The sequence below is a fragment of the Xiphophorus couchianus genome, chromosome 20 (genome assembly GCF_001444195.1).
Source record: "Xiphophorus couchianus chromosome 20, X_couchianus-1.0, whole genome shotgun sequence".
In the NCBI taxonomy this organism is placed as follows: Eukaryota; Metazoa; Chordata; class Actinopteri; order Cyprinodontiformes; family Poeciliidae; genus Xiphophorus; species Xiphophorus couchianus.
In genome coordinates this window covers 28,818,179-28,845,238 of record NC_040247.1, presented here as the reverse complement: position 1 = coordinate 28,845,238, position 27,060 = coordinate 28,818,179, and the positions used below count along the sequence as shown (strand labels likewise).

At 43.6% G+C, this 27,060-nt stretch overlaps 1 protein-coding gene and 1 long non-coding RNA gene across 4 annotated transcripts in view; one reads left to right on the top strand and one right to left on the bottom strand.

Annotated features, from left to right (window-relative positions):
• The window catches only part of phf2 (PHD finger protein 2), a 37,631-nt gene extending 13,818 nt beyond the window's left edge, over positions 1-23,813 (bottom strand). The window contains exons 1-13 of one of the 3 annotated variants that reach the window (XM_028002803.1): positions 23,462-23,813; positions 10,306-10,391; positions 9,993-10,107; positions 8,146-8,306; positions 6,739-6,880; positions 6,457-6,643; positions 6,204-6,366; positions 5,315-5,402; positions 4,289-4,395; positions 2,749-2,840; positions 2,575-2,664; positions 1,485-1,811; positions 664-780 (exon numbers count right to left, since the gene is read on the bottom strand). In XM_028002803.1, the coding sequence (XP_027858604.1) occupies positions 664-780; positions 1,485-1,811; positions 2,575-2,664; positions 2,749-2,840; positions 4,289-4,395; positions 5,315-5,402; positions 6,204-6,366; positions 6,457-6,643; positions 6,739-6,880; positions 8,146-8,306; positions 9,993-10,107; positions 10,306-10,391; positions 23,462-23,685 (1,899 nt within the window). In that variant the 5' untranslated portion in view covers positions 23,686-23,813. The remainder of the gene's footprint in view (positions 1-663; positions 781-1,484; positions 1,812-2,574; positions 2,665-2,748; positions 2,841-4,288; positions 4,396-5,314; positions 5,403-6,203; positions 6,367-6,456; positions 6,644-6,738; positions 6,881-8,145; positions 8,307-9,992; positions 10,108-10,305; positions 10,392-23,461) is intronic. The other 2 variants (XM_028002802.1, XM_028002801.1) reach the window with 2 other exon arrangements.
• Positions 10,956-15,385, top strand: LOC114135484 (uncharacterized). Its single transcript, XR_003593598.1, has 3 exons — positions 10,956-11,730; positions 12,010-12,081; positions 12,171-15,385. It is a non-coding gene; the product is annotated as an uncharacterized LOC114135484 (long non-coding RNA).
• Positions 23,814-27,060: the final 3,247 nt, after the last annotated feature.

The following is a 27,060-nucleotide window of genomic DNA, read 5'->3' as shown; positions in this document are numbered from 1 at the left end:
TCTGGGGACGATTAATAGCTAGCACAAGACACACACAGGGGCTGTGTCTTTGTTTCTTTGACTTTTTTTTACGTGAGTTAAAAGGAAAAAGGTTCTGCAGTAACCTTGGTGAAGACCTAGCGATGATCTCCTCTCCATCTGTAAATGCTTGGCCCGATGCGAAGCAGCGGAGCGGCTAGCAGAGAGGCTGCAAACATTCCTCAGCACTCTGGCATTACATTTTCCGTGAAACCGAAGCTCTCTAATGTTTTCTGTTTGACAAAATTACACTTTTGTTCCCCCCAAAAAGCTTCCTCCAATTATTCAGCGATGATCACACAACACTTTTTCTTTTTTCTTTTCCCTTGTGGACATGTGTAAGCACTTAAATGGAAGGTGTTTGGATGTGGACATGGCTTAATTCCATTAAGTAAACTCCGAGAGGGTGGATGATGGACTGCAGAGCCGAGATCTAAGACTTGGCCATATCATCGTTGTTAATTCCCACTTTGAAGTTTGCAAATTGCTTTTAGATGATTCAGGGTCATTTTTTTTTTGTCAGATCAGCCTATTGGCTTGTGACTTTTTGGAAAGAACATGGGCAGAAGTTTGGTTCAGCTTAGAGCAAACGAAGATGCTTTTTTACTTTGGCATGGGAAAAGCAGAAATGATAGCAAAATGTACCTTGTACTTCCATTTGGCTTCCGTCTTGTTTTTGTTTTGCTCTCTGATTTCGAACTTGTCCATGTTGTTCTGCTTTGACGTTTCCTTCTCGGACACACTCAGGACATTTTTGACAACCTGGGAGTTTAAAGCAGAGACACAAAGTTTAACAGAAGAACCTGGAACCTGAAACGCTGTTGGATGTACAATCAGCAAACTGTTTTGTAATGTCGCAGAGACCTCCAACGCAGCTTTCACCCAGCCTGGAACATGTAGAGCCGGGGTGTCAAACTCATTTTTATTTTGGGCCATATCAAAAATCTGAATGTTCTTAAAGGGACGGTTGTGCCAGAATGTACTGTTAAAACCCGTTAAACTGTTAAAATATTAACAAACAGTTGCTTGTTTCAGCATTCAGGAATGCTTAGACAAAGCATTCCTGGTTCTTAAAATTAGGTGGGTTTAGACTAGGGGTGTCCAAAGTGCAGCCGATGACCCAGAATTTTTATAAATTGCCTGTTTTCTTTTATTAAGGCAACGGTCCGACGCCCTTTTTAGGTTTTGGATATTTAATGATATACAGGTTTCATAAAAGTTTTTTTGTTGAGCAGGTAAATCTAAATTTTTTTTTTTTTTTTGGCAGTTTTGGCCACCAGGGGGCAAAAGGTTCAGACACCACTGGTTTAGGTTGGAGCTTGAACTTGAAAAGGCAGTTGCAGAAAAATATCTTCTTGTTCCTTCCTGTTAATGCCCGGCATTCAGAAGCTTTCTCGGTTTATTGGGGGCTATGGCAACAAAATATCTAAAAGCAATCACATTTTTTTTACTCTAAATGTGCTCACCTTTGGCTTCTTTTGCTGGTCCATTTGACTCAAGATCTCCTTGGCGTGAGACTCGAGGGCGGCAAAGCTGGAAGGCTTCGGAGGCGGTGACAACTCCTTTATCTTTTTCACTTTCTTCTTTTCCCCGTCTTTGACCTTCGGAGGTTTGGGGGCCTTGGGCGCCTTTGGAGGCTTCTGGGATTTGGGGGCTTTTTTCTTGGGTTTTTCTCTGCTGGGAGACGGGATGGTTGCTGGGGAAACGGGCTCGTCGGGCTCGGAGTGGGTAAATGCTGGTTCCTCCACGGGTGCCTTGATGCTGGGCTCGCTCTTAATGGCTTTTGTTGCATTCTGTGAGAGAGAGCAGAGATAATAAGAGAACATCGTTGAAGTCAGCAACGATATCTTAGACGTGTTCATTTTACAATCATTTCAGTTGATGAATATGTCTTTCATTACAACACAAACTGGGATTAAACATTATTTTTATAGTATTTGTTGACTTGTAACGATATTTACGCTTGTCTCAATAAATCAATTTATCTCATGATAAATTAAAATGAACTCAATAATTTTCATTTCTTTTCAAGTCTTCAGCCTGGTGCTTTGGTCTCAACCAGTTCTTATTTTGAATTTTTGAAGGAAATTCAAATTGTGACGTTTCCAGAGACTTCACAATTCATTTTATTTGTTGTTTTGTTTATTTATTTTGGACGTTTAAAATGTCTTGCAGTTGCAGTTTTCAAATGTCCATTAGAATTTGAAGTTTATTGCTCTCTGAGAACATGTTCCTGCGTTATATTACTTGAAAATGGTCTCAAAGCAACAATATTATTCTTCATCATGATAACCACTGGTACAATTTATCGTCCAGCAAAATTCGATATTGTGACCGGCCTAGCGATGTTGCTAAGCAGCAGCAGTCTTTTTCACCACCACTTGACAGAAGTAACGTTATAATATTTGATTTTGATGTCTTAAAGGAGTTTGAGATGAGCGTTTCAGTTTCCACACTAAAGCCTCGTATTGCATGCAAAATGAGGCAGAGCGTAGCTAAAGACTTCAAATCTTCCCTGATGTCACTCTCTCTCCACATCTATAAAATCAAAGTTACCTCTGACAGCCTGATCTCTTTGGCTAGGTCCTTGATGAGCTGGGAAGGTTTCATGTTCTCTGGTAGCTCATCTTCGTGTTCCAGGAGAGCCTGTTACGAGCAGAAACAAGCAGAGTTGCGGTGACGTGGGAACGCCGGGAACACCGCAGGAGGCCGATGTTTCACTCTCCATACCTGTTTTTTAGTCCACGCTCTGAAGGCTCCGTTGATGATTTTGGCACCGTGTATCAGGTATGGAGCTGGCTGCTTATTTGCTTTGTGTAAACCTATAGATTAAGAACATCGTGGTGGGTATGAGGGACTGATGGAGAGTCAACGACAAAACACAAAGTTTGTCCAGGAGATCTACCGAATGCTGCACATAGAAACTTATTTTATTTTACCAGTTTGAATAATAAACCCAAACAGAACAGATTGTTTCTTTTTGATAGGATCAAATGGAATGTACTTTACTTGGAATCTGTCTGAGTGACTAGACTGAATTGACTTTTTTTTAATGTTGTATAGAACCATGAGAAAGCAGCTGTAAAGAAAAGTGATAGAAAAGCTTTTTTTGCCATCTAGTAACAGAACTTGAACCTCAGAAGATCTATACAGCACCATCACATTGACTGTAAAGCTAAGTGCAAACTGCACTTTAATGCTCGATTACGATTTTTTTTGAAATAGGATTTCTTTTTGGTGCTTCCAAGTATATGCGACTTGTATGCGACATCCAGTGTGAACTGCAAAACGACTTGAAAGTGTCACACATGCGCAGTAGAGGGCGCAATAACGTCACACGTAGAGAGCGTGCTCAATGTTTTGCCAACCACCACAAAGATGGAGCTACAGATTGGGGCGCATCAATTTATCGACACCCGTTTTCTTAATTTTGGAAGATCGGTGATCGGCCAACACTTACATATGAAGCCGATCTTATCCTCCGATTTTATCAACCTCAGCAAAGATCTAAAAATCATCTGCTGTCCTCTTCTGCTCTCCCGTGGGAGAGTTTTGACTGTTAGCCCTGCTATCCAGGTCATGTCTGCACATTTGCAGCTAACAACAGTCGCCCCTCAGTTGCCAACCCAGTGACTTTTTTTTTGCTATATTTAGCAATGCTATATTTGGTTTTGGCCAAAATCGGAATTGGCAGGTCAGACTTTTTAAAAGACTGGTGATTGGCCAAAAAACTGCAATCGGTGCATCCCTAATTCAAACTCCTCCAGAGGTTTCTCTGTGGCGAAAAAGCTAACCCCTGAGGCTAAACTGAATGAAGGCATGCTAACAGCACAACTTTGTGGGGTAGAAGTGTCGTGCAGGACCCAGAGAAGCAGCGGAGCTTCGATAAACAGGAAGTCATTATCCCGACAAGGCTGCAAGCATAAACAGTTGGTCCAGGCCAGCCGAGGGGAGATGGAACACTGGCTTGCAATGAAGCAAGCCATTCTAACAGGGGCCAGGCCTTTTGAAGCTAGTCATCTGCTCTCTCTCCCATCTGCCGATTTAATGACTGAAACAATATTAGCGCATCCAACTTGTCATCTGCACGGCAGACACAACGCCGTGCTCTGAAAGAAAAACAAAAAGAGCCTTTTCCTGACTGTGCGTTTTTCTCTGCTTCATGCATTCTTCTGGAAACTTCAAGAGGATAGAAGCTTTTCTGCAAACATGGCCACAAGCTGCTGTAAAAAAAAAAAACAACTACTTCCCGCAGGGATCAAGAGCTCACCTTTGAACCGCTCCAACAAGTGGCGCCCCACATACCAGCACGCCGTCTCAAAGTTGGGGAACGGGGTGAGAGTCTTGACCTTCAACCTCTTCTCGATTTCATACGCTCTGAGGAGAGTGAAGCATGTTTTAACTAAACACCACGCAGGTTACATGCATTAAGCAACAACAACTGCGGGAGGCCAAAGGGAAACTACCAAATGGGGGTAATGCAAAGATAAAGCTATGTCATATTTTTTTTACTCGTGGAAATGATTGTGATGTGGGCTGGTTTCTGGTGCAAATAACTCAGACAAAACAAAATTACAAGTCACTTTTCAGCAGGAGCTTGTTTTAAGTACATAATTCCTTAATATTGATGAAAAAGTGAAAAAAGTTCCACTGGCAGATTATTTCACTTACAACATTAAATTTTTTCCATGTTGGCTGGAGAAAGAAAATAATCATCTAAAATTTTCTTAGAGGGCGTGCTGTGGTGGCGTAGGGGATAGCGCGACCCACGTTTGGAGGCCTTGAGTCCTCGACGCGGCCGTCGCGGGTTCAATTCCCGGACCCGGCGACATTTGCCGCATGTCTTTCCCCCTTTCCTGTCAGCCTACTTTCTTATAAGGGACACTAGAGCCCACAAAAGACCCACAAAAAAAACAAATTCTTAGAGGTTCTATGAGGGGGTTATGACTTCTTTAGGGGGAGCTACAGCACCCTCTAGTGCCTCCGTGGCATCACCACAGGACAGCTGTCAACTAATCTAAACAACTAATCTACAGTAGGAGGGAGATATGAAGAGTTCTTGTGTTTTAATCTGACATCAAAATTCCCGGACTATCTATGGGCCGTGTCTTTAATTCTTCATGAACATGAAGCTGTAATGTCACATTGTTCACACTTTTACTGTCTAGAGAGTCAAAAAGCAATTCCGCCTCCTTAGTTGTAGAGTCATCTTAGTCCGAACAAACAAATGTTGGCCTTGTTCATAAACTTTATGTCTGTTTGTGATGAGTGTGCAGCGTAAGACAGGATGCCAAACCTCATCTGCATCTCCACACTCAGGTTGTGGACGAAGTGTCCGGAGAAAGCCAGGCAGTCGACTGGAGTCAGCACCGCGTTGATCCATCCTGATTCCGCAAGAAACGACACAATCAATCAGACATTTCTAACGACTGAACCCGGGACCGGTGATGAGAACAAAAGAATATGCCTGCTTGGATTTTCATTTCCTGTCAAATAGTCAAAGAATGAATCTTCTAGGGATGCACAATATTGGATTTTTGATCGATAAACCTATACACCGATATATTAAAACTCATTTGGCCGATACCAATACTGTTATTTTTTCCTATACCTACTTACTGAAACTATATGGCTTTCTCTACTGTGGAATTTAAAAACTGAATTATCTTTGTCAATTTAGCCTGCTGCCAAACGCAAAATGCTAAAAAGGAGGCTGAAAATGATGCAACACTTTCAACTTATATTATGTTTAATGTCAAATTTATTCATGACATCTGCTCTCTCTAAGACAATGACAGCACTCAAACAGTGCCAATTTGTAAATCTTCACAAAGCTAAATTCAACCTGTTCACAAGCAACAAGTGAAAAGCACATCAGTCGTGCATTAATACTTAACAGTTTCCTATGACGTTCTGCTGTGCTGCCGGCATCATGTCACTGGTTTGTCATATAAGAACGCCTTTTATATCGGTGAATTATTTTGACAGAATGGCTGATGTCCGATATTATATTTTACAGCTAATATCAGGCGATACCGATAATATCGTGCATCCCTGGAATCTTCTTTAGCATATTTTATCGTTCTGAAGTGAGTTTTTAGACAGGGTTTCAGCACATGTGCTCCTAAAGTTACTCCACGCCAGTTCTTCTCACTTTCTGAGCGCGGAGTGAGACGGACTCTGACCTGAAGGGACGAAGAGCGTCTGGCCTTGCTTCAGGGTGCATTTGTAACACTTGTCCACCTGGTCGGCGAAGAACATCTCTCCGTGATTGGACGACGACCTCCAGCGCTCGTACAGAGACAGGTTGGCCGATGTGGGCTTGATGAGAAAGAAGATCTTCTCTCCCTGTGGACATGAGCAGGTGTTCAGCATCACGGACTGTGGTTGCTTTGAGGAAGGGTTGAGTGACCGCTCCACGGCCCGACCGCCACCGACCTTCAGGACGTGGTACCACACCGAGGCTCCACCACATTCGATGTGGAAGTCGGTGTAGCTGTCTTTCACGCAGATGAGGCAGTATTTGGTGACCTTCGGCTTCCCGAGCAAGGCGTCGTCGGGCCAGTAGTTTTCTACCCAGGACAGCCGCCGTACGATCTGCGGGCTCTCCACTATGGAGCTCATTCTGGGTGGGCAAGGGGAGGGGAAAAAAATGGCTTTCAGTCTGGAAGAAAAAGTTCCCTGTTTTCAAACATCACAGTCGAGACGGCGAGCCGCTACCTGGTGTCTGAGAACTCGAGGTTGATGACGTTCAAAACCTTCTTCCTGTTTGTGCTGTAGTAATAGTCAACAAACTCTTTGAGCTTCATCTGGCTGTCGGTCTGTTTGGTGACGTCCACCACGTCCACGGGGACGTCTGGACCTGAGACAGCAGGACAGGACCCGATAAGACACAGAACCTACAGATGAGGTCAACATGTCATGAAGTCAGTGTAGCTGAACACATCTCTGGTGGGATTCTGTCACGACCACCCAAACATCGGCGTGTTCAGAGAGCAGGTGCTCCCCCTGTTGGAGATCACATGGCACTGCGTGCAGGTCAGATTCCCAGCTCCGCGTTTGGAACTTTTGCTTTCCTTCATTGGGTTTATCCCTACTCCCTACTTGTTCTGTAAACAATGGAACTTTATATAGTTTCCAACAGGAGGCAAAAAAACAACTAAAGTTTCATTTGACAGTTCAGCAGAATGAACACATACGAATAAGTCAGTCAGATAACAACTTTTGTTATGGATACATTTCAATCAGCAGAATAAAATCCTGCTTTAAATTTAAATCACTCATCTGTTATAATTACTCATGCACCTCTATGGCATAATCCTATCATTAAATATTGTTACAATTATTTAAAACAGTTCAGTAATAAACATGTAATTCCTACATGAACTCCAGAGGCACATAACACTTTGTCCTATTAAATTAATTGTATGTGTTATGTGAAACATGTTGCTTATAAGACAGCAGAATTTCACTAAGTTGTTTCAAATTATGTCAACAGGTGGTGGTAGCCATGTTTGGAACCAAACATGAGGAAATACTAAAAAATAAAAAAATAAATAAAATAATAATAATAGAAATCCATACATTTGCAGCCAGATAGTCACATACACTGTACTAAAAGGAAAGAACCAACTTTTTATTTAAATTTTTAGTTTGTATAATAAAGAAGGATGGAAAACTCTTCTATGGGATGTTGATATTTGTGGAAAATTATATAATAAAGTGCTTGGTTTCCAACCTTATAAAATAAAAAATGGTTCTAAAGTATTATTATTGGTACTTTCAGTGTCATTCTGAACATTCAATGTAATTATTTAATATTTAAAGGAAACAACTAGAAATCAAAAATGTGCATTTGTTATTAAATCCAGATTTTAAAACATTGGCTGGTTCTTTATCACTTTTAGCCAATGTTATAATCATGGAAGGTCTAAAGAGCAACATTGGCCCCAGAGCCACAGCTTGATGACCCCTGGTTTAAAGTAAGTATATTTTAAAATTGAACAGATTATGTGTTAATGGTGAAATATTGCGCTCCAATCAGGTGCTTTTACATTTCCTCACGGGCCAGTAGAGGCGCTGACGCTACCAGGGAGCTCTAGATAGGCTGTTGGAATGTTTTCCTACCAACATATTTCTCCACATCACTGATGTAGAAGGTTGGGGGAGGCATGGACATGCCCAGACCGTCCTTCTTCTGAACCAGGATGGGTTCGTTGAAGCCGTTCTCCTCCAGGTAGTCCAGGGTCAGCTGACTGCTGCTCAGTTTCACCACGATGTCGTCAGCGCTGGAAGAGAGAGGAGTTTGGTTTTACTGTGACCGGCTGGACCCGGCTCGGACCCATAACTAACGTAAGGCAGGCCCTGAAGGGTGGACCACAGCACCCCCATGTGGAGGCAGCTGGAGGTGGTGGAACACAAGCTGAAAACTGACCATCCATCAATATCCATTCATTCACCCTTGTGTGGTTTCTCCATGTAGATATCTCTAGAGCGTGGAGCCCATTTGTAAGTAGGGTCCACTACTCCAGTTGTTCTGTCTGCAGACGTTCTTCAGAGAACAACTGAGAACAACCAGCACCATGGAGAGCCATGAACCCAGACCTGCAAGGAATGCAGAGTGGTTCCCACCAGTCTTGTTCAGTCCTCATCAATCAAACTCTAGGTTGTTTGTCTGCAAGGTCCGGTTCATTTGGGGAGGTGTGAATGCGTAATCAAACTCTGATTTGGATAAAAAAATTAAAAGAAAACTTTTGTCTGCCTAAACTCTTCGGTCTCAGTTTGGTTTGAAGCGAACTCTGCTGTGGCTCGAATGCATATGTGAACGCCAGAGACCGGAGACCGCTCCAAAAGCAAAATGCAAACTACAGCGCCAGGGCATTGTGGGTAAAATACAACCAAAACAAACAAGATAGTTTGGCACTAGCTGAAGAAATGGCTCTTTGTCTTTAGCAAACAACAAAAGAGAAATTCTTCAACCGCTAAAATCTAGGCCATATCAAAAATCTTAATGTTCTTAAAGGGCCGGTTGTGCCAGAGTGTACTAATAAAACCCATTAAACTGTTAAAATATCAATAAGTAGCTGTTTGTTTCAGCAATTGTGTCTTAAACCTAAATAATATTAAACATCTTTTCACTATGGAACATCATAAAATCCATCCAGGACTTTGTGATTGATTTTGGTGGGGGTTTTCATGATTACAAATAATTTATAAATATTTGTAAGTAATTTTTACTACATTTGCGCTAATGTCTGACATTAAATGCAACTTTTTATTTAAAAAAGTCACGGACTATAACTTGACATTAAGTGAGGCTGAGGCAACAGTCACTTAAATCCAATGTTTATGGTCAATTTTGAGAAACATTTTCAGTAAAAATCATTTTAAAAATGTGGGAATTTGTTGATTTTGCGTAAATTTTGTGGATTTGTGAAAAACTGGAGGGATTTATTGGTGTAATTTGGAGTCTAAAAAGCTACAGCGTTACAGATTTGGCTCCCTGGGCCCCAAGTTTGACACATGTGCTGTAGATGTTCAAAGCCGGTGAAGTGGAAACCCTGATGACCTGAAGTCGCTGCGGATCTACAAAGTACTGACCCAGCAGGCCTGGAAACACACTGACCATCCCACCTATCAGATTTTCATTTGTAAATAAGACATGGAAGCCAAGTATCATTTCCTGTCTGCTTAATATTAACGTGTGTCTGTGGGATAAAGACCCAACAAACTCCATTAAAGTTTCAAAATATCTGCAAGGAACTATGTATGATGGTTGTGCTCATTAGCAACTCCGCTCCACCTCAAACAGCAACCCTCAACTCAGTGTGATATACAGCTTCACGCCAGCATTTCCAGCGAGGTTTTCTTGAAATTCTCCAGCAAACATCGAAAACAGTCATTCAGTGTTAAGGTGGAGCGAACACCGAGTGGCCTGTTCTCGGAAACAATCAACGGGACAGAGAGGTGTTCACCTGGGGAACGTTCGACTGCGCAGCTCCTTGATGAAAACCTGGCTGCCGTTCTGAACCGCCCGGATGTCTGTGCTTTGCCCCGTGTCGTGTTTGCTCCAGTTCTTTTTCTTTTTCACTGAAAAGTCAGAAGCAAGAAGAAATAGAGACTGCACGATGCATTTGAATTTAAAAAAAAGCATTTTCTCATTTTTAGTCTTTAAACGTCTAGTCAATAAACGTTTGTCTTCAACAAAATCTCATTAAAATTTGAAACCATTAAAACAGAGGCCCACACTGCCACCCAGTGGCCTACTGAGTCAGTGCTGTTACTCACATGTGGATTTGCCGTGGGTCTTCTCGCAGTTTGGGCAGTGATAGATGTCGATGTCCGGCGCATCGTCTTCATCCACCCCAACACAGCTGAAAGCAGAACCGCAGCGTGGCTTATTGTCAACAAACAGACGGCAGCAGAGACACTCTGACCTCTGCCATGTGTTGTAGGCAGGGCCGGCCCAAGCCTCCATGGGGCCCTAAGCAAAATGTGGTTTTGGGGCCCTCAAGTTCTGCTAACAATGTGGACTGGCTGCAATCAGCAGTCCGATCATTATATCATTCACACAACTGCTATGAACTTATTGCATCTCTGGCAGTGCTGTTTACATTATATACATGTATAATATAGGATACATGTATCGGCCAGTTGATTTCTGGGCGCCGATTTTCTTAATTTTGGGGGATCGTGATTGGACGATACTTACACGTGAAGCCCATGTTATTCCCTGGTCTTATCTTCGTCAGCAAAGGTTTAAAAATCAGCCTCTGTCCTCTTCTGCTCTGCAGTGAGAGGTTTGACTGACAGACCGGCCCACCAGGTCAGGTCTGAACGTTTGCAGTTAACAATATTCACCCCACTGTTGCAACTCAGTGACTTTCTTGCTATATTTAGCGACATTTCAGACAAAAAAATGTAATATCAGTCAAAATCAAAATCAGCAGGTCAGGCTTTTTAAAGATCGGTAACCAGGGATCAGCCAGAAAACTGCAGTTGGTGCAGCCAAACTTAAGATGGAATACATACACACACATTCATGACATTCTTTGATTAAATACATTTCTCTTAAGCGTTACTCAAATACCTAAAACTTTTATTTATACTGGTTGAGTCTTTCTCCTCTGAGAATGTGGATTTGAACTGGACTGATTCTGAGTCTTCAAATGATTTTAACATAAGTTTCACATAACTTAGAATTGATGTAAAAATAATGTTTGTTTAAAGCCACAAAATGATTTTGCTCAGCAACAAACAACAAATCACCAACTACAGCTTAGAGCAGCTCATCGATGTAGCAGCCATGTAGCCTGACGTAAAAAAAACATTTTGCTAGACAATGTCAAACATTGAGAAGTTTTAATTATGAAATATGAATATGAAACGTTATCAAACACGCTTTTTTCAAGCCAAAAATACCTCAGAAATATACCATGAGAATTGACTCATTAAAAGTTTAAACTCAGTTTCATACTCAAGTAAATGTAACTGTTACTACGCAACTCTGCAGGGTCAAAGTTCTTCTGGACAACGCAGCTCAAGCTGGACCAGTCAGTCGGTCGGTCAGGGTGCTAACAGCTGCTAACTGAGCGCTGCTCCAACCTGATCACGACGTTTTCTGTCGGGCTCGATTTAAACTGATGGAGTCGATGAAAAGAGAAGAGATTCTGACCACCATCCTGGACTGACCTCATTTGGCCCAAGGTCACGGTGAGATGACTTCTTCCAACCACATGTCAGGAAGCTCTTCCTGATCCTAACCTCACTTCAAACCATTCTAATCTACCTTTGAGTGTGTCAGAGTAAATAATACCTGTCATCCAATGTATAGAAACTTATCAACTTTCAATTATTACTGATTTTTGCGTGAATAACTGACGCATTAATCATGGCGTTTATGTTGAAGTTGTCTCTGCAAATGCTGAAAACGTTTGTTTTTAGACCTCAGCTCACTCGTCCAATTTCCTCCAATAATTTGACTGTTGTTAGTTCACTGCAATACCGTGAATGGAGGATTCTATGCAGCCAGCAGGAGAAAAGTGTCAGCTGACAGATTATTAGGTAATCCAGAAACTAACTGAGTTTATTACCACAGCTGATGGAAAGTGAAGTCATTTCCTTCAGACGCTCCTCTGCTTCTCTTTCTACAGGCGCAACCAAACTGCATGTCAGGAACTCCAGGCAGATTTTACCACTTATTCATCTCATCGGCCGAACAAAAGAGTTTCTATAAACTGGGCGAAGGAAAAAAACATTTTCAGAGACGGACTGATCACGTCCGTCACACTTGTCAGAGTTAGGAATTAAACTCTAGTAATCAGAATCAAACACTCTGACTTCTTGTCACAGTTTTTTGTTGTTTCTTGAAGGCGTGTGTGAGGGGAATGAAAAAGTTAAAATTTTACTTATATGGACCTGATCATTTAATTTCCCTTCGAGATCAATAAACTACTTTTAGAATTTGAATTTGATTTAGAATTGTTTTATTTCGTCACATTCTTGCTCTATTTTATTTTTATGACCTGAACAGATGGAAAAAAGGGATCCATTTGTCCACGTTGGATTAAACGAAGCTGTCTCCGTTATTTTTCCTGCATTATTTACAAACTTTTTTGTGGAGATTAAAAAGGCAAACTCTATAGGAAATAGAGTTTCCTATAGACCACAATTAAAAATAAATAAATAAATTAGCTGTGTCTGTGCTTTCCAGCAGTTTTTGTAGAATTTACTTTGTGAATGATCAATAAATCGTTTCAGAAATTCAAATCAGCTCATTCAGAGAGAAACTGTTGGGTCCAAACACAGGAAAATCTTAGTCTGAATCTGGGTCGCTGGCTTATTACTGACTCATAAGGCCATCGGAGTATTAAAATCAGGCCTGTTGCTGTGTTGGGGATGATGTTTACAATCTTTGCAACGCCCACACAAAGCAGCAGCCTAGAAATACACCAACCCTGTGAATGTAATCAAACCTGGACGGCAGGATCAGTGGAAAGCCTTCCTGCTTCTCACCAGGCGAAAACTTCAAACTCCAAACAGATAGCAAGAGAAATACTCCATACCATTTTAATACCCTAGCAACTTTATTTTGGAGACACTGGGTTCATTCTAGTTAAGAGCAAAAAATATGATTAATTACAATATGACAAAATTCCTTTATTAGGGCAAAACAAATACTAATGTGACACAAGACCATAGGGATATTTTCTTGTGTTGCCCCCTTACTGTACAGTCTCTAGTTTTGTCTTATAAATACATTTATATATAATTATATAAGACATGGGAACTCCACATGCTGTGTAGCGATGCGCCGATGCACTTTTTTCACTACCGATACCTGAGGTTTAGTATCCGCAGAAATATTTAGCGATATTATACATATTTTACTGCCTTTTCAACACCTTTGGAAAAAACCTGGCCAGAAACAGATAAAAATAAATGTTGTTTGTTTATATTGGGCCGATACCGATATATTAAAAAATGACTAATATCGGCCAGTACCGATCTCGGTGCCGATATGGAGTTCATCCCTACTTAAAACGTTTCCGTTTTTTCAAACACAGACATAAAGGTACTGAAGTGCGAATCAATTTGATAACTCTGCGCCAGTACAGCAAACTGAAACACACCAACAGCTTTACAAGCTCAAACACGTAAAAACAACTTTCATTTGCTCAGTCACTGCATTTAGGAGAAGAACAGCCAATGTACAATAAAAAATAAAGAAACCGACAAATATTGTTTGACAAATGCTTCCAAAGAATTTCTCTGTGGAGGATTTTCTGTAAGCCTGCAGGCGGCGATGCAGTGAGCTTTGCAGGCCATGGACTTCCCACTAGAGACCCACCAATCTGATATTAATATATTTTTTTCAGCAGCTATCCGATATTTTAAAAATTCCCGATCGGTTACCAGTGACAACGTGCCTGATGCATAAGGACAGACCTGTTGAATCTACTGCTATTCTTTGTGCTTTGTTATTTATTCTACGTTATATTTAGAAATCCTAATTGCACTTTCTGAGCCATTGGAAATAATTTATTTGCACATGTTTGCCCAAAGTAATCAAACTATTGTTTATGCTGAAAGAACACAAACCTCAATTCTCCTGCAAAATACATTTGTAGCAAACAATCTGCTGATGGCGTGCAAAATACGAGCCAATCAGACGCCTGTAAACATACAGAGATCCTCTCAGACAGCGACGGAGGCCAGAATCTCAAGATAAACTTCATATTCTCTGTTTTAAAACAACGATGAAAACATGTTTCTCTGTCCGAGGAGTGAAACTGTGAAACAGTCTCAGTGAAGTCCAGGGTACTCCAAACATCACTCGCTTTAAAAAGTTTAGATATTTCACTGGAACTATATTTAGCTCAGGCTCTCACTTATTTAGTGGTCATGTGTTTTGTAATGTATTTTTTAAATGCACGTATTTGAACATTAATATCATATCTTTGTCTCTACTCTCTCAACTATTTCTCAATCTGCGTCCCGCAAACGCACCGGAGGACGGACACAACGGACAGGATCCCTACCCAGCTTGAAGAGCAAATTGTTACAGAATGTTTCCAGTAGCGATGTGCGGATTGAAATCGAAACATAAAGATTTATATGCTTTACGATCGATTCTCAAATCCAAGCATCAACACTTCAGTCATTTTAGATAATGTAGCTGAACAAGAACACGTCAGAAAGAGACTAAATTATTGAGATTTTGCCTAAATGACACAGGGTTGACATGGAACTACTTTTTCTTCTGCCTGGTAAGAGTGTAGTACATATTTTGCTCAGTCAGTCAATCTGTTTCAGCTTTCATTTTATAGTAGTTCTTAAAAATTACTCAAGGATATACAGTATATCAGTGGGGTTATTACTTTACCATTATTATTTTTTGAGTTTGCAACATTTTCACATATCTTGTATGATTTTTGCTGTAGTTAAAATAGCAGCTTTAGGAAATGACCCTGTTATCTCAAAGTACTTCTGAGACTAAAATGAATAAATTAGAGGTGATGTCTGTCGCTCTTCTAAGGAAGCTATGCTTTGAAATACAACAAATACTGTTAGATCTAACAGGCAAACTAAGTGTTTTTGCACAAAGTATCGGATCGGTATCGCTGAAAAAACTTTCATTTTTCTCGGTATTGGATCGGAAAGGAAATTGATGGAATCGAACAACGCTAGATTCCGGCGTTTTGTGGTCAACAAGCCTGACGCCGGCAAACATGTCGACCAAAGCTGACCAGTCGCAGGAAGGGAAGTACGAACAACGCAGGAGTCACACCGTCACTAGCGCTGACGCTAACGGCGGCGACAAAACGTGCTCACAGACCTAATAGAAGTCAGACATGACGCCTTCGAGACGTGAAATTGAAATTGAAATTTATTCGAACATGATACAAATATAAAAATAAAATAATGCACAGTGATAAGAAGTGCATAAAAAAGAAGAGAAAAATACAGATTTTTTGTTTCAGTTAACATATCATGCTCAAAATGGGGTAGGAAGAAGTGAGAACGTGATGTTTTAGTGCGTGCCTGAGGGAAATGCAAAGCTCTCCGTCCTGTCGGCAACACGTCGTGTCGCGCCATCCTGCACCCCGAAACTTGACCGAGACGACGTGGGGAATGGAAGGTGGGAGCGGAGGCTGGAATCAGGCGGGCTCCTCTACGCATGACCTCATCCAACTAAACCAAGAAAACCAGACGCTTGCTACATCATCATAAAGAGAGTGTTACCACATCTAAACGTAATTAAAAAAAAAAGTTCACAGATCCCTGCTAGCACCAATTTCTTTTCCACTGAGAAGGACTACCGCTATTCCCTTCACTCTGTCCTGGTGAACCGGCTGTCTGCTGAAGGACATTTTCCTGCCTTTCTTTTCCCGCGGCACCTTTAGCAAACGGACATAGCAAACCGTTTCTTTTGAAAGAGAGTTGATCTGCAACACCAAAAGTCAAACGGCAGACAACAGAGGCGACATTCTTTCACCAGCATCCGGCGTCTTCCTGTGTTTGTGGCTGAATTCAAAGGCGGCAATCATTCTGTCCTGGATCCTGGGTTTATAAATATGATATTACACTTTGAGCAAAAAAAAAAAACCCAAACTACTCACAAAAATGACCTACAAGATCTATCCAAGAACCACATCATTACCAGACCTATAATAAATCAGAAGACAGAAAAAAAAGATGAATGAAGGGACTAAAGAAGCAAAGTGACTTTTTGTGTTGGTTTAGTTTAGTGTTTCTAGTAGGAAAACTCTTCCCAAATCAGGCAAATGTTCCTCTATGCGCTGCTTTACAGCCTGTCTTCACTCACAGGCTGCTGACACGTTAGAAAACCGAGCCAGCATCTCGGTTACAAGCTTATTTACTAATTACAAGGATAATCATAAGCTGCCTGCAGCTACGGATTTATTTCACTTCTGTTCTATATAAAACACCAACAGAAACATTCACGCTTTGGACCGTTGGATTTCTCTGTCTCCGCGCAGCGAAACCCACGTGTCCTACCAGGAACTTGAAGTCCAGGAGCCGGGACACTCTGAGGCCCAGTTGTTGCTCTGAGCGTCACAGTCTGACCTCAGACTATCTGAGAAGATTCCTGAACTGTTTTTAATATTTGCCTTCTATAAATAAAGCCCCTCAATACCTCTAACCATCAGCTGAAACATCCTTAACTTTAACCTAGACAAACAACTGATTAGAATAATGAGTCAATACGTCAGACCACACCCACTTTATGTCCGGCTGGATCGGCAGCAGACTGAAGTTTTACAGCATAGAGGAGCCGCTTTAAACTCGGTTCATTTTCACATGTTTCTTTGTGTGCTTATCTAAAGTAGATGCACAGAAAATAAGCCTTCCAGGTGGAAATCAGGCTGCAGTACTTGGCAGGAACACAGGGACAAACAAGCAAGACGTGCAGGGCCGGCACAAAGTTGTACGGGGGCCTTGAGCAGAATTTGATTTAGGGGCCCCTCTTCCCGCTAAGAACATCAGCCAGTTTAATTGCCTGAGCTTAAAAGTGACTAATAATTATTGTAGTTTGCTGAGGTCATATAAACAAACAAACCAAGCTCAAACACAAACTCATAGCATCAGATTTGTACTTTTACAAAGTAAAATTGTCAGCTCCTTTAGATCTTAAAACTTACATGTAAAACAAGTTAAATATGTTAATGTATCCATACTGAAACCATTAAATCAAGTTTAACAGCACTGACAGCGACAATAAACAACTGTTAAAATTCCTGTGTTTTTAAATCTACATTTTAACGCAGAGCCGTAAGTCAAATTCTGCTCAAGGCCCCCGTACAGCTTTGGGCCGGCCCTGCACTTCCTGTTTGTCTTTGTTGTTTGTTTGTTTTTGTCCCCCGTGTTCTTGCCAAGTACTGCAATCTGCTTTTCACCTGGAAGGTTTATTTTCAGTGAATCTACTTTAGATGAGCAGACAAAGAAACATGGAAAATGAAGAAGAGCTGAACGCGGTTGCTCTACGCTGTAAACGTTCAGTCTGCTCCTGAAGATCTGGGGCTGATTAGTTGATGGGATTTAACAGACATGCAAAAAGAATTGTGATTTATTTCAATTGTATTTTCTAACCCTTACCCTGCCCTTCTTGCTCCTGGAGGAAATTCTGTTTTGGCCAAAATGCTACACAGTTCCAAATAAAAACACAAGAACCCAACACCCAAGGATAAAACGCGGGCTCAGACTGATCAACGACTCAACAAGTGGATGGTACAATACAAGGGGTCAGCATGCTAACGTGCTAATGGTTGAGCCAAACTGATTAAATCAGTCCTCGTGACGAAAATCGCGTCGTTTTGTTTCCGGCCTCATGTGGTCCGACACGCTGGCGAACTTTTCGCACCTCCCTCTCCATACTATTGTGTTATTGTTCTGAATTTCATTGGTGTGTTTATTTATGTGGAAAACAGCAATTACTCAACTTCCATGAGCTGCTGTTCAGACTGACGGTGGCATGCTGGGTCGACCGCGCAGGGCCCTTCAACATGGTGTGGCCCCCCTTTCTTAAAAAAAAAATTTAATTAATTAATTAATTTAAAAAAATAACAAAAAAGATGCAGCACTTTCAGACCTCAAATAATGTAGAGAAATCAAGTTTGTATTCATTTAGAAACAACAACACTCAGTAAGAGTTCAGAAATCAATATTTGGTGGAAGAACCAGGAGGTTTTCAATGGGGTTCAGTGCAGTGGACTCTTCATTTTTTTCCAGAGTTGCATATTATTGATTGGGATGAGTCACACACGCAATTACAAATCGCAACAGATGCATTTATTCTCATTGGAGAATGTAGTAATTATACATGTCTAGCAATTATACATGTCACAAGAGCCACTAGGGTGGCTGCTGCCTCGCGACTACAATCCCATTAAATTAAATCCGATTACCTTTATGTTAAATATGTCAATTGCTTGGTTTACTTCAGTAGCTCCTTTATTGTTTACCGTATATTACTCTAAATATTCAAGTGTCTCTGCTGTTTTTTTTTGTTGTTTTTTTTATCACCACTTGACTGTGTTTAGTCAATAGTTTGTTTCCCAGCCTCTGTTTCTCATTGGCTGTTGGAAAAACACGTTTGTAGCTGGGTCGATGATCGGTTCTCACTACCTGACCAGGTCCAACTCAAACAACCCTGACTGGGAAAGGCCAAGGCTGAGGTCCCAAAAATTTTTTTTGTGGGGGCCAATCACTGTCAAGTCACAGAATTTGGAAAGTAGCAACATGCGACTCAGACCTAAAGATACGATGGATGGAGTAGAACACAGCCCATCAGAGGAACAGGTGACTCCTGCTGCTATCACTGCAGCAGCCATATTGAATTTTGAGGTTTGGGTTTGGAGGGAAATCCCTGGCTGGCCGAGCCAAAATTCGGACTTTGTTCAACTAAAACCGAGTCATAAATCCAGAATTCTGACGACCGCGTAAAAAATACGTATCCTTCCTTCGGATGAACTGAAACTGAACTGTTGTTCAAATGGATTGCGATGATAGCGACAGTTATTGAGAACGCTCATCTGTTATCAACAACAGCACTGACACTCAAAATGTCTATAAACTATTTTTTTTCTTAACTATTAAAAACAACAACAAAAAAGTTTAGAAGTTAAAAAAAAGCAGCAACTTTATGAAGAAATTGTCATGATATGCGGTGTAGATGGTGGTGAGGCAGACGCAGTGGACCCAGGTAAGATGAATAATGAATTTAATAATGCAACACACAGTCCAAAACAGTCCCAATGCCGGGCAGCACGGCCGAGCTAAAGCCAGGGCTCGACGCCGGTAGCAACCGGTAAACGAGGGATGAAAAATAGACTGGGCACACAGGAACGGAACGACAAACGACAAGGGCGGCAAGTAACGACGAGGACCCGACAAAGAACAGACACACAGGTGACACTAAATACACTGGGGGTAATCATAGAAACGAGACACACCTGGGAACAATCAAGGGGAGGACAGGACAACGAAGAGACTTAAGGGGACAGAAAACTCTAAATAAACACAGAAAGACACAGATCATGACAGTACCCCCCCCTCAAGGGCGGCTACCAGACGCCCAAGAAAAAAAACAAAAAAAACCAAAAAACCCAACAAGGGTGGGTGGAGGGGTGCCGGACGGCGGGCCAGAGTCCAAACTAACAAAAAAAAACAACCCACAGTCGTGGGCGGAAAAACAAGAAGGGCCAAGAGTCCATAAACAACAAAAAAAAAAAAACTACCCACAGGGTGGGCGGAGGCAAAGGAGGCGGGAACCACTGAGGTGGTCTGGCGGTCGTCCGCGGCAGCGGGAACTACGGAGGTGGTCCGGCGGTCGTCCGCGGCGCTGGAGGCGGGAACCACGGAGGCGGTCCGGCGGTCGTCCGCGGCGCTGGAGGCGGGAACCACAGAGGCGGTCCGGCGGTCGCCCGCGGCGCTGGAGGCGGGAACCCCGGAGGCGGTCTAGCGGCCGTCCGCGGCGCCGGAGGTGGCAACGGGGAGTCCCGGGGGCCGCCCACAGACGGCGACGACGAGCCCCCCGAGGCAGGGTCTCTGGTGGAGCACAGGGGGTCTCAGTGGGAACACAGAAGGTCGGGGTCTCGGAGGGAACGCAGAAGGTCGGAGTCTCAGGAGGATCGTAGGGAGTCTGGGTCTCTGGAGGAACGCAGAGGGTCTCGGGAGTCGGGGTCTCGGGAGGAACGCAGAGGGTCTCTGGAGTCGGGGTCTCGGGAGGAACGCAGAGGGTCTCGGGAGGAACGCTGAGGGTCTCGGGTGGAACGCTGGAGGTCAGGGTCTCGGGTGGAACGCTGGAGGTCAGGGTCTCGGGTGGAACGCTGGAGGTCAGGGTCTCGGGTGGAACGCTGGAGGTCAGGGTCTCGGGTGGAACGCTGGAGGTCAGGGTCTCGGGTGGAACGCCGGCTGGAACGGCCTCCGGTGCGCCGGCAGGAACGCCGGCTGGAACGGCCTCCGGTGCGCCGGCAGGAACGCCGGCTGGAACGGCCTCCGGTGCGCCGGCGGGTGCGCCGGCTGGAACGCCGGCTGATTCGGCCTCGGGTGCGCCGGCTGGAACGCCGGCTGATTCGGCCTCGGGTGCGCCGGCTGGAACGCCGGCTGATTCGGCCTCGGGTGCGCCGGCTGGAACGCCGGCTGATTCGGCCTCGGGTGCGCCGGCTGGAACGCCGGCTGATTCGGCCTCGGGTGCGCCGGCCGGAACGCCGGCTGATTCGGCCTTGGGTGCGCCGGCCGGAACGCCGGCTGATTCGGCCTCGGGTGCGCCGGCCGGAACGCCGGCTGATTCGGCCTCGGGTGCGCCGGCTGGAACGCCGGCTGATTCGGCCTCGGGTGCGCCGGCTGGAACGCCGGCTGGAACGGCCTCCGGTGCGCCGGCAGGAACGCCGGCTGGAACGGCCTCCGGTGCGCCGGCAGGAACGCCGGCTGGAACGGTCTCCGGTGCGCCGGCAGGAACGCCGGCTGATTCGGCCTCGGGTGCGCCGGCTGGAACGCCGGCTGAAACGGCCTCGGGTGCGCCGGCTGCGCCGGTTGGGGGTGCTGGTTCCGGAGCTGGAGCTGGATCTGGGCTGGCGGAGAAACTGTGCGGATTGGGAGGCAGAGGGTTACCTCTCAGCACGGCAGCCGCCGTCAGGCACTCCCTCTCTGCCTCCTGTTGCAACTCCGCCAGCCCCAGATGCGGAAGTCGCGGGATCCATTCGTCCAGCATAATCACCAAGCGTGTGGCTATATTCAGGCGGTGACGGGCAGGGTATGGCCTTGCCACCTCTTCGACATAGTCCTTTATGGTTTTCCGCAAGCCCCCTGGGTCCATGATGTAATTAGCGTGCCTCACCGTACAATTGGTCGGGTCCTTCTGTCATGATATGCGGTGTAGATGGTGGTGAGGCAGACGCAGTGGACCCAGGTAAGATGAATAATGAATTTAATAATGCAACACACAGTCCAAAACAGTCCCAATGCCGGGCAGCACGGCCGAGCTAAAGCCAGGGCTCGACGCCGGTAGCAACCGGTAAACGAGGGATGAAAAATAGACTGGGCACACAGGAACGGAACGACAAACGACAAGGGCGGCAAGTAACGACGAGGACCCGACAAAGAACAGACACACAGGTGACACTAAATACACTGGGGGTAATCATAGAAACGAGACACACCTGGGAACAATCAAGGGGAGGACAGGACAACGAAGAGACTTAAGGGGACAGAAAACTCTAAATAAACACAGAAAGACACAGATCATGACAGAAATAGACTCAGACTGTTTGAACAGATGTACTCCAGCAAAAAAAAAAAAAAAAAAAACACCTGTTTCCCCAAAAATACTCCAACTTCATTCCCTCTGACAGTAGGCTAGTACTAAAACATCGTCATATTGCATATTTAGTTTATTTTGTCCAACTGTGTCCTAAACCTGATATTACAGGCTATAATAAAGCAGTATATGCTTATAACGCCACGGTACGAGTTCATAGGTTTTGTGTTTATAGGTGTTAGTTTCCAGTCAAGGTGAGGTTTGTTCCTTTGAAACTATGCTTTTTCAGAATAACACACTGGTTCCCTGTGGATTGTGTTTTTAGGCTGCTGGAGCTGTGGATCTACTCACAGTGACTAAAAACACAAAAATCTCTAAAGGGCTCATGTACAGTACGCTAGCTCCCAACATACTGTATTTCCATGGGCTTTATAACACAGGTTTGCAGGAAACATGGGCATTCAGGCTTTTTTCATAACCTGCATCTTATATCTCTACATGACTCCTCTGAATGCAGGTACTTGTTGAGTTTCTGCTGATGCCTGACTGCAGGTCATGGCTCTTTCCCCTGCGTATAACTCACAGATAAAGCCCGAGGCAGGCAGGCAGGCAGCCCAGCGAGTCGGGGAAGCATTAAGGGGTTAACATTCAGGCGCGTAAATACTGTCCATCACTCCGTAGGGCTTCTTCACTCCAACAAACGCTTTAAATAAATGATCTAATTAAAGTAAGACGCCCCGGAGTGCAGCCGAACGGTGTGAATTACACGCAGACCACCGCCGACGTTCGGACGGGGCAGCTTGTGACTGTGAAAAAAGAAGTGGGGCAAATAATGCCAAATGTTGACAAGGATTCTGCGGAGATCGTAGCGACTCCTGTACAACGGAAGATGAGCGGAGGATCCGCTCATCTCCGCTCGGACAGGCAGCACGGCGGCTGGCCATAAGTCCAGAGTACCGGAGGCTCCAGCCGCTTCCATTACTGTTAACAACAACTGCGCTTCTCTCCCTGCTGACGGGTCGGGACGCCATAAACACGGGCTATTGTCAGCCATGGCTGGCGCCTGGCAGGAAGACTCTGCTGCGGGGCTCTGAGCTCGGTCTCGGGTCGTGATTTCCAAACCACGCTCCGCTTGAACAGCGAGCGAAAACCGACAGACCGCTCCATATGTGGCAGCACTTAACAACAATATGGCTGATAAATTAAAAAAAAAAAAAAAAAGGGAGTGTGGCAGCGGCGGAGGGAGAGGGGGAAAACGAGACCCAGAAGAACGGCGACTCCGCCGAGGCTTCCCCCGCCGCTGTCCGCTCCTGACAAGGGGAAGGCAGAGTTTAGTTTGGGGATACGGGAGGATGTCAAACAGCTCACGGGAGACACGAGCAGACGAAGCCCCTCACTCCATAATATTATTTTCCGAAGTACGTTTAGGATTCACGGGAATCCGTTTCGTTATATTTCGCGAAAAAATGTCACAACCCCGGTCCGGCTATATTTAACTCCGCCTTCTTCTTCTTCTCCAAGCGGCCTCTCTTCAGATGTAGACGGGCGACTGAGAGCCACAAAGCTGTCAAAAACGCAGCCGAGTCTTCGCCATTTTTGTTTGTTCCCCCCACAAAATGCAAACCGCCACAGAAAGCAGCTCGACGAGCCATCCGGCCTTACCTGCCGTGAAACCAGTCCTTGCAAGCATCGCACTCGATCATAAACTGGGTCACGTCGTAAGGTAATCTGCAGATGCAATACACTGGTACAGTCGCCATGTTCAATTCACAACTACGTCGGGATAGACAGGGGGGGCTGCAGGAGGAACAACGTCCTGCAAACAATATGATCCAATATGATCTTCCCCAGAAAAAAAAAGCCAGGGGCAGTCCCGCCGGACACATGCAGCTAAGCTCGCTGCTCCATCCCCGCCGCAGCCGTGTTTGCGTTTGCGGAGCGGGCGGGCGAAGCGATGGAGGCTCGTCTTAGCTGGTTTTCCTGAAGTGCATTCTTTTTTATTATTATTATAACTATATGTGCATGCCCCCTGCTGACTGCACGGCACCGAGGCGCTCGCAGCGGGAGCCGGAGGGGGAAAAAAAAAAAAAAGTAGGCTCGGCGTCTTTGGCGGAGTGAAATAAATAAGTGGGAAAGTTACGTCAGGAAGCGGTTCTGGATCTGATGAATGAGTTTTAGGATCAATCAGCAGGAGCAGAAAGGCTGAAGGAGCGCCGGGGACATTGAGGCTCGGCGGCGGCGCCCAGCTTTGGTCATTAAATGAAATATGGGAAATTGAAGACAAATAAATGATTACATTTGTCTTAATTTTCAAAGACAAATGAAAATGGTCTTTGAATTATATAATTCAATTACATATAGATAGATAGATAGATAGATAGATAGATAGATAGATAGATAGATAGATAGATAGATAGATAGATAGATAGACATGAATACATAAATAAATATAATATGTATGTACTGTATATGTATGTAATGTATATAATATATGTAATATATGTTAGACATATATATATATATATATATATATATATATGTGTGTGTGTGTGTGTGTGTGTGTGTGTGTGTTTGGGGTGTATGTTTAGAAATGGGTGGCAGGAGAGCTAGACAGAAATTGGTACAGGGGTCGAGGGAGAGTACACAAACTGGGTGACTTGGAATAACTAGATAATAAATCTAGAGTAAGAAATGACTGAAGCAAAGGAAAACAGAAACACTGCTGATCTACTCAAAGAATAGAAACCAAGGAAGACAGAAATAATAAACAAGCCCAAAACGACACGAGCAGCCCAAGTCCCTGACCGTTTTTAAGTGCAATGTGTGTGTGTGTGTGTGGGCGGGTGTGTGGGGGTGTGCGTGGGTGTGTGTGTGTGTGTGTTCCGGAAGAGGATACGTAGGAAATTCTTTGCAGATTTCTGATGCGATCTTCAAGTTCACATGGTTTGTGTTCTCCACATTTTCCATACTGCTGAGCTCTTTCTAGACTGCAGCGTGTTGGGTGAGTTCTTCGTCCCCCGGCTTTGAATTTATTGCCATCAACCGTAGTTGAGGTGTTGTATGGATACTTTGAAAGCGTATTGAACAGGAATGGTTGCTTTGAATGTAGCCGGAGGTATCATGTACGGTTGTTCAGTGTCTGGTATGTCATGTGTGTGTTTTCCATTAAACAAACGTTCAACGATATCAGGTCCTCTAATTGATGGGACTGTTTTTTTTCATCGGGTTTTAGCATGCTGTTTAACTCGACTGCATATGCTGACAGTTCAATGTTCAATCAGGAAGATGCAAACCGTTTCCATAAATTCCTCTAGCCATTATGCGGTTTCCACGGTGCTGCTTACACTCTTGTCACGCTGACACACCCGTTATGTGTCAGGTCGCCACGCCTCCTCTTCACCAAGTTCGTTGAGAAATCTAAAAAAAAAAAAAAAAATCAAATAATGGAGGAAGTGTTTGACTCATTTATGCTATCATAATAATCCCCCTGCTGCAGCCAGGCTTCTGTGAGGCAAAACAAGTCAATGCGATTATTACCTTTCAGATCCTTAACAGATAATGTCTCTGAAGAGAGAGCTCATCAGAAAACCATATTTAATTGTTCTGTTGTGTTGTTCAGGAAAATCTTTTTTGGGATATTTTTCCAATTTACTCCTTCTAGGTTATTTTTTCATCTGATTTTGGCAAGGGGGTATTGGGTGGAAAACAGCACAGATGCTCTCCTTCCTGGGCTTTCGGTGCTTCTCTACATAAATTCAGTCAGATTCCTAGAAAGAGGAGCTGCTCCATCCAAAGTAAATACCAGACCAGGTGTTTGCCAATGATCTCGTCTGTCTAGTGAGCACAGGTGGCCAGAGTACCACAAAATATGTCGAGCTACTTCAACATATTTTTACTCAAAAGTAAAAGTAAAAAAGGTATTTGGCAGCAAGTACTAAGTAACTGATCACATTATCAATCATTTCATATTTAAAAATTACATCATCAGACGGACCAAGATGTAAAGCTAAGTGGAAAATTACAATATAACAAAAATAATCAAATGAAACAAAAGAACATTTTTCCAAATCAGTTTCATTCAATAAAAAAAAACAAAAACATGAGACACCTTTACAAAAACTGCAGGTGTGTGTCTGTGTCTGCGATGGTTCATACTAAAATGAATCAAATAAAAGTAATACAACATAATAAACATTTTCCTAAAAGTACAATTTTTTTTCTCCAAAATAGTTACTCAAGTAAATGTAATTGAGTAAATGTAACTAGTTACTACCCATCTCTGGCAGTTGGTGAATCTTTGTCGACTCAGATTTGCATATTTGTGCATCAAACTGACAGAGAAAGTCAGTTTTATAATATTAACTGACTCGTAGAAATCAGTCAGTACTGATTCCAGCACTCGTGGAATGGATGAAGTTGTGAATCGTTAACGGTAGGGGGCAGCATTTCCTCATTAAACTTGCGTGCGTGAGGCGCAGCGCTGTGATGAACACAGAGAGGCTGCGTAATGCTGCGAACCTAATCACCTGTTTATTGAGTGATGTGTCGCCGGTATTGTGTCCAGTCATGCTTAAACGTTTTTTTTTATGGCTTTATTTGAAAGTGCTAAGACAGTTAAGTAGTTAAATACAGAAGTCATGCAACATAGATCACCAGGAAATCGAACCTGCGACAGCCGGGCAGAGGACTAACAACGCCGTATGTGGAATGTGCTTAACCCCTGCACCACCACAGCAAACCAGTAATGTGCACACCTTATATATATGTGTGTTTTCTTTTTTTTTTTTTTTTTTTTTTACATTTGTTTACTTCTATACCAAAGAACAAGAAAATTGGTCTTGAGAAGAGTCATTTCCACTGCTGGTTATTTCCCTGGTTCATCTTTGTAATGTCTGTCATCTGGCAGAATATCAGCTTCTAGCCCAGATTCTGCCAGACGGTTCCTCTTTTCTTAGAGCTGCCAGTTCATCACAGATCACCGGATTCTGTTTCTGCTCCACAAACCTTACTGATCCACAAATCTGCCTGTGTGATTACACAGTAGCTGCATGCTGCTGGATGCAGAAACTGGATCCGTTTGTCTTGAAGTGACATTTTGTTGATGACTGGCACTGTGCAAGTAATAAAATCACTTCTAATGGTTTTGCTGTTGGTTTTGAGCTGAAGCTACAGCAGAAGTAGGTTTTCATGCTTATGTCGAAGGTCCACAATGCTGTGTTTTCTATTCTGGCGGTCGGTGTGTTAAATGTCTGTAAAAAGGA